Source organism: Oryctolagus cuniculus, chromosome 12 (genome assembly GCF_051225735.1).
Source record: "Oryctolagus cuniculus isolate XC-2025 breed Fujian yellow rabbit chromosome 12, ASM5122573v1, whole genome shotgun sequence".
NCBI lineage: Eukaryota > Metazoa > Chordata > Mammalia > Lagomorpha > Leporidae > Oryctolagus > Oryctolagus cuniculus.
Genome location: NC_142878.1, coordinates 56395729 through 56409072, shown reverse-complemented (window position 1 = coordinate 56409072; position 13344 = coordinate 56395729). Strand labels below are relative to the sequence as shown.

General features: G+C 42.3%; 1 protein-coding gene across 13 annotated transcripts in view; it reads left to right on the top strand.

Annotated features, from left to right (window-relative positions):
* RYR3 (ryanodine receptor 3) overlaps positions 1–13344 on the top strand; it is a 582715-nt gene that overhangs the window by 421453 nt on the left and 147918 nt on the right. For 11 of the 13 annotated variants that reach the window (XR_016217200.1, XM_089309149.1, XM_070053269.2 and 8 more), the window contains 2 exons: positions 11054–11234; positions 12676–12787. Coding sequence is in view for 12 of the 13 variants with exons in the window: in XM_089309149.1 (XP_089165275.1) it covers positions 11054–11234; positions 12676–12787 (293 nt within the window). In the remaining variant the exon portion in view is untranslated. 13 annotated transcript variants of the gene reach the window in all.

Below are 13344 nucleotides of genomic sequence, written 5' to 3'. Positions count from 1 at the left end.
TCTTTGATGGCCACTTCTTTCAGTTGGGATCTCACTCACAGAGATCCTTAATATAGGACACTTTTTGCCACAGTGTCTTGTTTTCCATGCTTGAAATGCTCTCAAGGGCTTTTCAGCCAGACCAGGAAGGCTTAAAGCTTGCTTCTGAGTTCAGAGTGTTACTTAAAGCAATTGTCATTCTATGAGTCTGCTGTGTGGACTGCTTTTCTTGTTGGAACATTCTCTCCTTTTTAATTCTATTATAATTACCTGACACTTGATCCTATTTATATGATCACTTTAAACTTAATCCTATCTATATGTTTATTTTAACACTTAATATGATCACTTTAACACTTAAGATGAAATTTTTATCATCCAGGTTAATGGGCTTTGGGGTCCCATGACAAGTTTTTTAAACTGTACCCTTAGAAGTTAGGCCTTAGGAATGTATGGAGAACTATACAGCTTTACAGTTACAAACTTCCTCCTCCATCTCTTATTCCCACTCTTATTTCTATCCTCAGTTCATTTTATACAACTATGATTAACTCCATATTAAGTAATGAGCTCAACAAATAGTATGAAGAGAAAAAAATGAAAAATAAAAAAACTGTTCCTCAACAGTCAAAATAAGGGCAGCTCAGGTCATCTTTTCTCAAAGTGTCAATTTCACTTCCACAAATTTCCTTTAAGGTGCTGTATTAGTTATCACAGATCAGGGAGAACGTATGGTATTTGTCCCTTTGGGACTGGCTTATTTCACTAAGTATAATGTTTTCCAGATTTATCCATTTTGTTGCAAATGACCAATTTCTTTTTTTTTTTTTTTTGCTGTTTAGTATTCCATAGTGTATATATCCCATAATTTCTTTATCTACTCTTCAGTTGACAGATATTTAAATTGGTTCCATGTCTTAGCTCTTGTGAATTGAGCTGGAAAAAACATGAGGGTACAGATAACTCTTTGATTTACTGACTTCATTTCCCTTGGGTAAATTCCCAGGAGTAGGATGCTTGGGTCAAATGGTAGTCTATATTCAGATTTCTGAGGTATCTCCATACTGTCCTCCAAAGTGGCTTTACCAGTCTACAGTCCCACAAACAGTGGATTAGGGTACCTTTTCCCCCACATGTGCCAGCATTTGTTATTTCTTGATTTCTGTATGAAAGCCGTTCTAACTGGGGTGAGGTGAAACCTCATTGTGGTTTTGATTTGCATTTCCCTGATGGCTAGTGATCCTGAACATTTTTTCATGTGTCTTTTGGCCATTTGGATTTCCTCTTTTGAAAAATGTCTGCTTAAGTCCTTTCCCCATCTCTTACCTGACTTGTTTTGTTGTTGTTGTTGTGGAGTTTCATGATCTCTTTATATATTCTGGTTATTAATCCTTTAACAGTTGCATTGTTTAAAGTAAGTTCTCCCATTCTGTAGGTTGCCTTTTACTTTCCTGAGTGTTTCTTTTGCAGTACAGAAACTTCTCAATTTGATGTAATCCCATTTTTAAATTTTGGCTTTGACTCCCTATGCCTCTGGGATCTTTTCCAAAAACTCTTTGCCTATTCCAGTGTCTTGAATGGTGTCCCCAGTGTTCTCTAATAATTTGATGGTGTTGGGTCATAGATTTAGATCTTTAACCCATGATGTAGATTTTTGTGTAAAGTGTAAGGTAGGGTCTTGCTTCATACTTCTGCATGTGGAAATCCAGTTTTCCCAGCACCATTTTTTGAAGAGACTGTCCTTGCTCCAGGGATTGGTTTTAGCTCCTTGGTCAAATATAAGTTGGTTGTAGATGCTTGGATTGAACTCTGATGATTCTATTGTATTAAACTGGTCTATCCATCTGTTTTTATTCCAGCGCCAGGCTGTTTTGATTATACTGACTTGTAGTATGTCTTAAAATCAGCTATTGTGATGCTGCCAGCTTTATTTTTGTTGTATAAGATTGCTTTAGGTATCCAAGGTCTCCTGTGCCTCCATATGAATTTTTTTCTATATCTGAGAAGAATGTTTCTGGTATTTTGATTGGTATTGCATTGAATCTATAAACTACTTTCAGAAGAATGGATATTTTGATGATATTGATCCTTCCAATCCATGAACATGGAAGATTTTTCCATTTTTCATATCTTCTTCTATTTCTTTATTTAATGTTTTATAATTCTCATTGTAGAGATATTTGACATCCTTGGTTAAATTTATTCCAAGGTATTTGATTTTTTTGTAGTTATTGTGAGTAGGATTGATCTTAGAAGTTCTTTCTCAGCCATGGCATTGCTTGTGTATGCAAAGGCTGTTGATTTTTGTGTATTGATTTTATATCCTGCTACTTTACCAAACTCTTCTATGAGTTCCAGTAGTCTCCTAGTGGAGTCTTTTGGATCCCCTATATATAGAATCATATCATCTACAAATAGGGATAGTTTGACTTCCTCCTTCCCAATTTGTATCCATTTGATTTCTTTTTCTTGCCTAATGGCTCTGGATAATATTTCCAGGACTATATTGAATAGTAATGGTTAGAGTGGGCATCCTTGTCTGGTACCAGATCTCAGTGGAAATGTTTCCAACTTTTCCCCATTCAATAGAACACTGGACCTGGATTTGTCATAAATTGCCTTGATTGTGTTGAGGAATGTTCCTTCTGTACCCAATTTACTTGGAGTTTTCATCATGAAAGGATGTTACATTTTATCAAATGCTTTCTCTGCATCTATTGAGATAATCATATGGGTTTTCTTCTGGAGTTTGTAAATGTGATGCATCCCATTGATTGATTTGCAACTGTTGAACCATCCTTGCATACCAGGGATAAATTCCACCTGGTCTGGGTGGATGATCTTTCTGATGTGTTGTTGGATTGGATTGGCTAGAATTTTATTGAGAATTTTTGGCTCTATGTTCATCAGGGGAATTGGTCTGTATTTTTCTTTCTCTGTTGTATCTTTTCCGAATTTAGGACTTCGTGGAAAGAATTTGGGAGAATTCCCTCCCTTTCATTTGTTTTGAATAACTTGAGAAGAATTGGAGTTAGTTCATCTTTAAATGTCTGATAGAATTCAGCAGTAAAGCCATCGGTCCTGGGCTTTTCTTTGTTGGGAGGGCCTTTATTACTGATTCAATTTCTGTCTTGGTTATGGATCTATCTAGGTTTTCTATGTCTTCAAGGCTCAATTTAGGTAGGTTGTATGTGTACAGGAATCTATCCATTTCTTTTAGATTTCCCAGTTTGTTGGCATACAAGCTCTTTGTAGTAATTTCTGATGATTTGTTTTATTACTGTGGTGTCAGTTGTTACATTTCCTTTTTCATCTCTAATTTTATTGATTTGGGTCTTCTCCTTTTTTTTTTTTTGTTAGTTGGGCCAATGGTGTGTCAATTTTGTTATTTTTTCAGAAAACCAGCTCTTCATTTTGCTAATCTTTCATGTTGTTTTTTTGGATTCAATTTTGTTGATTTCTTCTCTAATTTTAATTTTTTCTTTTCTCCTACTAATTTTGGGTTTGGTTTGCTGCTGTTTTTCTAGATCCTTGAGATGCATTGTTACCTCATTTATTTGGTGGCTTTCTAATTTCTTGATGTAGGCACCAATTGCTATTAAGTTTCCTCTAACATTGTTTTTGCTGTATCCCATAGGTTTTTATGTGTTGTATTGTTTTCATTTGTTTCCAGAAATTTTTCGATTTCTGTTTTGATTTCTTCTATGACCCACTGTTTATTCAGGAGCATGTTGATCAGTCGCAATGTGTTTGCATATGTTCTAGAGATTCCTAAGATACTGATTTCCATTTTCATTCTATTGTAGTCCAAGAATATGCATGGTATGGTTTCAGTTTTTTTGAATTTTTTGAGACTTGTTTTATGGCCTAGCATGTGGGTAATCTTAGAGAAAGTTCCATGTACTGCTGAGAAGAATGTATATTCTGCAACTTTAAGATGAAAAGTTCTGTGGATATCTTTTAGGTTCATTTGGTCTATAATATCAGTTAACTCTGCTGTTTCCTTGTTTATTTTCTGCTGGTTGACCTTTCCACTGCTGAAAGTGGGGTATTGAAATCCCCCATTACTATTGTATTTTGGCACCTATTTTCCCTTTATATCCCTTAACATTTCTTTTAAATTGCCAGGTGCCTGTAATTGGGTACATATACATTTATAATAGTCATATATTCCTGTTGAATTGATCCCTTAATCATTACATGGTGCCCTTCTTTGTCTCTTTTAACAGTTTTGTGCATGTATGTGTGTTAAAGTCTATTTTATCGGATATTAGGATGGCTACACGAGCTCTTTTTTGGTTTCTGTTGCATGGACTGTCTTTTTCCATCCTCTCACTTTCAGTCTGCATGCATCTTTGTTGGTGAGATGTGTTTCTTGTAGGCAGCAAATAGATGGGTTTTGTTTTTTAATCCATTCAGTCTGTGTCTTTTAACTGGAGAGTTGAGGCTATTTACATTCAAGGTGACTATTGATAAGTAATAACTTTGCTCTGCCATCTTTCCAAATATATTCCTATTTTTACTATGAATTTCCTTTGAACTTTTATGGGGAAATTTCCTTCCTTTCCCTTATTTTGTAGTGAAGGCCATGTTTGTGTTTCTGTGTGCAGCACATCCTTAAGCATCTTCTGTAGGGCCGGACGGGTGGTGACAAATTCTTTCAATTTCTGTTTGTCATGGAAGGTCTTTATTTTACCTTCATTCATAAATGTGAGCTTTGCAGGGTAGTGTTCTGGGTTGACAGTTCTGTTCTCTTAAGACTTGGAATATATCTCACCATTCTCTCCTAGCCTGTAGGGTTTCTGATGAGAAGTCTGCTGTGTGTCTAATAAGAGATCCTCTGAAAAGAATCTGGTGTTTCTTGCGTGTACATTTTAGAATCTTTTATGTTTTACTGTGGTGAGTTTGATTACAATGTGTCACGGTGAAGATTTTTTCTGCTTCTGTCTTTTAGGAGTTCTATATGCTTCCTGCACTTGGGTGTCCCTTTCTTTCTCCAAATTAGGGAAGTTTTCTATTATTATTTCACTAAAAAGACCTCTAATCATTCTTTCCATGCCTTCAAGGACTCCTCAAGCACATATTCTGGGTCATTTGATAGTATTCTGTAGATTCCCAACAGTGTTTTTTAGTTTTTTTAATTTCCCTCCTCTTATTCTTGGTTTAACTGTATTATTTCCTGTGCTTTATTTTCTAGGTCAGATATTCTTTCTTCTGCTTCACCAACTCTGTTGTTGAGGCTTTCCACTGCGTATTTTATTGTTCTATTGAATTCTTCATTTCATTTTTATTTGTCTTTAAGATCTCAATTTCTTGAGGCCAGCACTGTGGCTCACTAGGCTAATCCTCCACCTGCGACGCTGGTACCCCAGGTTCTAGTCCCAGTCAGGATGCTGGATTCTGTCCTAGTTGCTCCTCTTCAAGGCCAGCTCTCTGCTGTGGCCCTGGAGGGCAGTGTATCCACATGGAAGACCAGAAGCACCTGGCTCCTGGCTTCAGAACAGCGTGGTGCGCTGGCCACAGTGCACCAGCTACAGCGGCCATTGGGGGATAAACCAATGGAAAAAGAAGACCTTTCTCTCTGTCTCTCTCTCACTGTCCACTCTGCCTGTCAAAAAGAAATCTCAATATCTTGTGAGAAATTTTCTCTCATATATCATGTACAGAATTTAGTTGCTCATGCATTTGCTTATGATTACTTCTACATATATTTATGATCAACGTTTTTAATTCCATTTCTGGAATTTCTTCAATCTCATCATCTTCACATTCCAGTATTGAAGTGTTGTGTTCTTTTTGGGGCCATAACGTTGTCTTCCTTATTCTTGTTTCTTGAATTGGTGCATTTTTTAATCAGCATTTGTGGAAATACTCATTGGTTTATTTGTTTTTTTTTTCCTCTGTGGCAGCTTTTATGTTTGTACTATATCTCTTTAGATATGTGGAGTGACCACTTTCAGTGAATATCTAGAGCTGTTTGGGAGTGGTCAGGGATCTCTTTTCAGAAACCTGTGTCTCCTTTTTTTTTTTCTTCTCTAGTTTGGCAGGTACGCTATCCCCAGTAGGGCTCCAAGCAGGATTCCCTCTAGGCTCCTCCTGTAGCTCTATTGCCAATGGCTTGGGCTGCTGCAGTCTGGTCCTACCTCACTCTCCCATGCTAGTGTGGAAACTCTCAGCTACTGGAGTCCTGAGCCGGGAGCATTTATGCCCTCCACATAAGTCTACTTTGTCTCTCCAATTTGTATAGAATTTCCTCTGCTGTTTTCTCCCTGACTCTTCCCTGACACTGCGTTAGATCAAGATGCCCTCAAACTTGGTGCCTGGTGAGATTTTCTAGTTAATAGATGGCTCTTTCTTGCTGTCACCTCACATGATGGAAGGGACAAGGCAGCTCTTTGGGCCTCTTTTTCTAGGGCATTGTTTCTATTCTCGTCATCTACTAAAGCCCCACCTGCTAATACTATCACAGTGGGCATTAGAATTCGACATGTGCATTGTAGGGACACAGACGTTCATACCATAGCAAGTTATCTTCATCATTCTCCAAATGAAAAGCCTGAAAATTAGATTAAATATATTGCCCATAATCACAGAGGTAGTAGGAAGAGAAACCAGAAATTGAACCAAATCACCACCAACTTTTCAATTACTCAAGCCAAATCTTAGCATCTTTGGATCAGCCTTTCTCCTTAGTCTCACATGCAGTCCATCAGCAAATTCTGTTGATTCAGCATCTGAAAGATAACAGAAATCCATCTCCTTCTTTCTAACATCCTACTTCAGGTCATTATCTTCCATCTTGGAACGCTGCAGCTGGACACAAACTGAATTCCCTGTTTTTACCTCCACCCCTGCCTTTGTTACATAATAAATAATATTATTATTCAATAACATAGAATAATAAGCATTTATTTCTTACACATCTGCAAGAGAGTTGGGCACCTCTGCTGCTGATCTGTGAGTTTGCTGCAATAACTGTTCCATTTGCCTCATTCTGGGGTTCTAGTGGAGCCACCTTGTTCACTATTTGTCCACTATTTCTCAGTTAGTGACTTACATGTATCCTGGGCTCAGTGGCCCAGTAAATGGTTGAGTTAATGAGAAAGTGGGTGAACTGTCCCTGCTTGCCTCTCTGTGCGATCACAGTAGTTTATGAACATATCCCCAACTCCTCCTATCCCACACTGGAAGGCTCCAAGAAGATCATGTATCCTCACCTTTTGGAATAACTTGGTTCCTACAAGTTGCCTGGCACTGCATCAAAGTTGGAATTTGCCATCCCCTAAAAAAGGTTTTGGATCCTAGCCATCACCCCAGCCTTGTGATTCTCTAATTCAACCAATGCTCTAAAGTAGCTAGACTAGATGCCTTCGTGGGTCCCCAGTGTTCCTCCTGCTGAACTGGAACTGGAGTGGGGATATGTTGTTTTCTTTAGGATTAACTGAAACCTGAGGAAAGGGTCAACCCAGGATCTTGTAAACAGAGGTAATGGGATGAGGGATAATCACCCTTAGTTTCCCATCCAATCATTTCAAGCCTGTGCCTTGAGTCTCATTTATTTATTGAAGAAATATTTTTGAATGCCTATTATATGACATATTTTGGCAAGGCCTCTGAGCACACAAAGTTAAATAATTCAGGCATAAATTTCTCTTACAGAATATGCAACCTAGTTGAAAAAGCTGACCCAAAGGAAGAGTGCATGGTATTTGAGAAGACCAGGTCTTCTGGGGCTCTCATGTTGAGTCTGTTCCTGAAGGGGGGAGGTAACTAAGTCTAGGGTTTCCATCAATGGCATGGGAAGAATGAGCATTGCAAGTGAAGGAACTTTAAAAACTGGAACTGTTGGCTGGCGCCACAGCTCATTAGGCTAATCCTCCGCCTGCGGTGCCAGCACCCTGGGTTCTAGTCCTGGTTGGGGCGCCGGATTCTGTCCCGGTTGCTCCTCTTCCAGGCCAGCTCTCTGCTGTGGCCCGGGAGTGTAGTGGAGGATGGCCCAAGTGCTTGGGCCCTGCACCCGCATGGGAGATCAGGAGGAAGCACCTGGCTCCTTGCTTCTGATTGGCATGGTGCACCGGCCACAGTGCACTGCTGGAGCAGCCATTGGAGGGTGAACCAACGGAAAAGGAAGACCTTTCTCTCTGTCTCTCTCTCTCTCACTGTCCACTCTGCCTGTCAGGAAAAAAAAAGAAAAAAGAAAAAGCTAAGTTGAATTCAGCATGCTGGTGAGAACTGTGCCTGACCCACAAGCATTTATTTTCATCAAGTAATGGAAAGAATCCGAGTGCAGTTTTTAAATAAACTTGATTAGCAGGATTATTTATTCCTCTATTTTTTTGAAAGATTTATTTATATGAAAGAGTTACAGAGAGAGGTAGAGACAGAGAGGAAGGTCTTCCATCCACTGGTTCACTCCCCAGATGGCTGCAACGGCGCCGATCCAAAGCCAGGAGGCAGGAGCCAGGAGGTTCCTCCGGGTCTCCTATGTAGGTGCAGGGGCCCAAGGACTTGGGCATTTTTCTACTTCTACTGTTTGCCCAGGCCATAGCAGAGAGCTGGATCAGAAGAGGAGCAGCCAGGACTAGAACCAGCACCCATATGGGATGCCGGCACTTCAGGCCACAGCTTTACCCACTACGCCACAGTGCCAGCCATGAAGACCAACTTCTTTGCAAAAATTGAGATCTTTCTTCGAGGATTGGGCTAAGAAAACAGTGAAAGTGTGCTGATGAGCTGTTAAAATTCAGTTTGATGAAAATGTTTCTGTATCAAATTACACAATTCTAAAACTTATAGCAATGTGTACTTAATGTGTATCTTGAATCTGACCTGCTGGGTAGAGGTTGGATAATAAAGGGAGAATGTCAGCAAACAAGCTCCAGGACAGACCCAATAGCTGTGGTCCTAGGTAGTCTCACCTGGCTGTGAGATATGTCCAAGGATGACACCGAATGAGAGAGGAGCATCCAGATGGCAGGCTCAGCCCCTCCATTCCTTGGGATGTTGTGGGGGAACTCTCTGCATGCAGATTATACTGGCAGACTTAGGCCAACACTAGAAGTGGCAGGGGTATCCCAACAAGGCAAATATGGAAGTGTACAGTATGCACAGTCACACAGTGATTAGATTAAAACCTGGGACAAGTAGCCAGGTTTCCTGGGCTCCCATTCTAATGCTCCAATCACAACACTTCTTTTTTTTGGACAGGCAGAGTGGACAGTGAGGGAGAGAGAGACAGAGAGAAAGGTCTTCCTTTTGCCATTGGTTCACCCTCCAATGGCCGCCACTGCCGGCGCACTGTAGCCGGTGCACCGCACTGATCCAAAGCCAGGAGCCAGGTGCTTCTCCTGGTCTCCCATGCGGGTGCAGGGCCCAAGCACTTGGGCCATCCTCCACTGCACTCCCGGGCCATAGCAGAGAGCTGGCCTGGAAGAGGGGCAACTGGGACAGAATCCAATGCCCTGTCCGGGACTAGAACCCGGTGTGCCGGTGCCGCAGGCAGAGGATTACCCTATTGCGCCGCGGTGCTGGCCCACAACACTTCTAACTTGATCCATAAACATTTTCATTAAATGGAACATGAACTGCTAGGATGGTTTTAAAACCCATGATTTCCTTGATGCTTCTTCCTCCAAAAGATAGAGCCTAATTATTCTCCCTTTGAGGGTGAGCTGGACTTAGTGAATCACTCCTAATGAACAGGGTTTTGCAGAGTGACAGTGGGTGACCAGGATATGAAAGGCATCACAGCTTCTGCCTCACTCCCTTCTTAGATCATATGCTCTGTGGGAAGCCAGCTCCCATGTCCTAAGAACTCTCAGGAAGCCCAAAGAGAGGTCAGCATGGTGAGGAACTGAGGCTTCCTACCAGTAGCTGTGTGAGGGAGCTTGGAGTCAGGACCTCCAGGCCCAGGGAAGCCGTAGACTGTAGCCCTGATTGACATTTTAACTGCAAACTCATGGAAAATCCCAACCCAGAACCACTCAGCTTCATCAGTCCCAAATTCGTGATCTACTGAAACTGTGAGATGCGAATATTTCCTGTTTTAGCTTGCTAAGATGGAAGCTAATTTTTTACCTACCAGTAACATAATGGCCTATCACAATACTGTTTCTAGTGTGTAGCTCAATCCTCCCAAAGATATCTTATGATTTAGTAGAGAACTTTTTCTTCAGGCTTCATCCAATATACGACATTTAAAATGTCTTGCCTTGAGGTCTTCACTCACGGATAAATTCTCAGACATAAATTAAGAGCTCACCTGAGACAGAAGGTGTTTTTTATGAAGTTGTTCGAACAAGCTGTAAAACTGCTTTTGAATATAAAAGGAAGCAATGGTTATGCCTGCCTAAGCATTCCAATTCTGCATAATCACCTCTTCAGAAAATGAGCCTCTGTCTGGTTGTCCGTGCTTCACTCAAAGACACATACCAGCAGAATGCAATTCTCAACCTTTACCTTCCCTCAGAGCTGTTTTAGGAATAAAAAAGGAAACTCTTTAACCAAACGGGCTCTTCATGTGGCTCAGTATTTCAGGAAAGCCCTGCGATCCATGCACACATGCCTGGTGGTTTTGGAATAGCATTATCCTGCATAAGAGTATTAGAGTCAGGGGCTACTGTGTCATTCTCCCAGGTATTACATGGGGCACACCAGCTTGAGCTACCATCTTACCTCCATTCAAGGAAGCCATCAAGTTGGCCTCTCCTTGTGGAATTAATAAGGACGTAAAGTTCTTTTGTGCCCTCCAAGTCACCTGTGGATGAGTTCGTTTTCTGTGGGAAACATCAGTTGTGTATTACCTGCCCTCTGAGGACCAAATAGGGTGCAAACATTCTCAACAGCACAAAATCCTGGACTGGAGAGTAGCATCCCAGTCTCTAACGGTTTATCTTGATATTGCGAATAAACCTCGTTTGTCAAAGTTCAGCTTTCTCTCCACCACTGTCAACCCCCTAATCCTAATAGTAGATGGCAAGCAGAATGAAATAGTGTTCTCCCAACTACATAAGCTAGAGACAAACTCTGGGGCTGGCCTCTGCAGTGAGAAGCAAACGGTGTCTCTCTTCCTCAGGTGAAAGTGTGGAAGAAAACGCCAGCGTCGTGGTCAAGCTGCTCATCAGGCGCCCAGAGTGCTTCGGCCCTGCCCTGCGGGGTGAAGGGGGAAACGGCCTCCTGGCAGCCATGCAGGGTGCCATTAAAATCTCCGAGAGCCCAGCGCTTGACCTCCCCTCCCAGGGATACAAGCGGGAAGTGTAAGTGCATGGGGTTGCCTTCCTGCGTGGCTATGGCTCGCGAGCCCCTGCAAGTTGTCAGTACTTGGATGGGTAAGGAGGTATAGAAAAGCTCCTCCTGACAGAGAGAGCACAGGTTCTTTCTCTTAAAATCATCTCCCCAAGTGAGTTGTCCTGACTCCTGCAGTAAGCCTGGCAATCGCATCACCTCCATTCTTCCAGCTCTCCCACCCTACTCAACCTCACTGGGAAGTCACAGCCTCAGCAGACCCTCAGCCACCACTGCCCCTCCGTGCAGCATCGCCACAAGAGGAGGACGTGTGGAACCTGAAGAGGGGCTACAGTTATGGTCTAGCTCCAGCACATGTTCTCCGGTGTTTTGAACTGCAGTCTTGTCCTGTCTCTCACTTTTAAAGACTGGTGGTGCCTTCTGCTCCCTCTTATGCAAATGTGGGGACTAACCAAAGAGTGTTTTTGACTTGGGGAAAAGAGCTGCAGAATATTAAAAGGCACAGCATTTAAGGGTTAAGACTGGTCGATTACCTGAGTCCCTTCTTATTGTCTGCTTATCACGTCTTATGATCACTTCCCTTTCTTTATCGAAGCCTGTGTGTTGATAGACGGAGCTCTCAAGCCAGTTGGCTCTTAAATTTGTTGGCAGTCCAACAGATAACCCCATAGAGCTGGAAAGAACCCAAAACCTATGCTGTCTCAGCTTCCTCATGAAGCATGAGAAAATACTAGGTCCAAGGTCCTATAAGTTTGATAGCAACAGACCTAGGACATAGACTTAGTGTTCCTGACTCCTTGTCCAATGTCCTTTCTTCTTCCTTTTTTTTTTTTTTTAGGTGTATTTATTTGAATGACAGAGTTACAGAGAGAGGTAGAGTCAGAGAGGTCTTTCATCCCCTGGTTCACTTCCCAAATGGCCACAATGGTGGAGCTGAGCCAATCCGAAGCCTTTCCCACATGGGTGCAGGGGCCCAAGTCCTTGTGCCATCTTCTACTGTTTCCTCAGGTGCATTAGCAGAGAGCTGGATCACAAGTGGAGCAGCCAGGACTCAAGCCGATGCCCATATGGGATGCTGGCAGTGCAGGCTGGGGCTTTAACCTGCTGTGCCACAGTGCTGGCTCCTGTCTAACGTCCTTTCTACGTGCATTCAGGGAAGAAAACAGGAGACAGAAATGAAACGGATTGGTAGCGTGGTCTGCATGATCCACGCATGCCAGCTCTCACATTCATGCCTTAAAGTTCCTGGGCCCCTAGGAATGTCGTGAGCAAATATCTGGGTCCTTTGAGCTTTAGGAATAAAACCACCTCCTAGATTTTTGAAGGGAGAGAGAGTTCCATGCATGGGGAAAGATGAGAGGAGCAGTGTTTCTGTCTCAAGCAGCTCACGTCTGATCCGAAGCAGTGCCTGCCAGGCCTCCTCACTCCTCCCCTGTGTTGCTTCTCTCTCAGCAGCCCAGAAGATGGAGAAGAGGAAGAAGAGATTGTGCACATGGGCAATGCAATTATGTCCTTTTACTCAGCTCTTATAGATCTGCTGGGCCGCTGCGCTCCTGAAATGCACGTAAGTTACGGAGTTCCCAGGGAGCAGCCTGGAGAAGCCTGAAGCCAGGGACAGCAAACCTCCTGAATATAATTCGCTGACATGCCTGTCCCTAGGCTCCTCTTAGCTAGATTCAAAAGTAGTTTCCATCTCTAAGACCTGACACTGTTTCTTTCTAAGGAAGGACTCCTGGGCAGATCCTGTGATCGTGTGATTTCTTGGTGGCACCAGTTGGGCGTATCCTCTACGCTTTTTGTTTCAAAAATCTCCCCAAATTGCATTTCCATATGCCTCAGTTTGGTCAAAATGTGTCCAACTTGATTCTTGATCGTGTCCATCAGGACACTTTATGTGGAAAATTCTCTCTTCTTGATGGCTACAGTGTTATGTCCAAGGAAGGCAATCTGTTCCCCTAGCTCATGTTTGTTGCTTTCCAGAGGTAGAACCTTACAGACATGGGCAACAGGGTGGCTCTGTTTTATGGAATGTTTGCTCAGACCTCCAGTTTGGAGCTAAAATATCTGTCCTTTCTGCTCCCCTTTTCACCTCTGCTGAGGGCTGAGGCAATTGGCACTGTT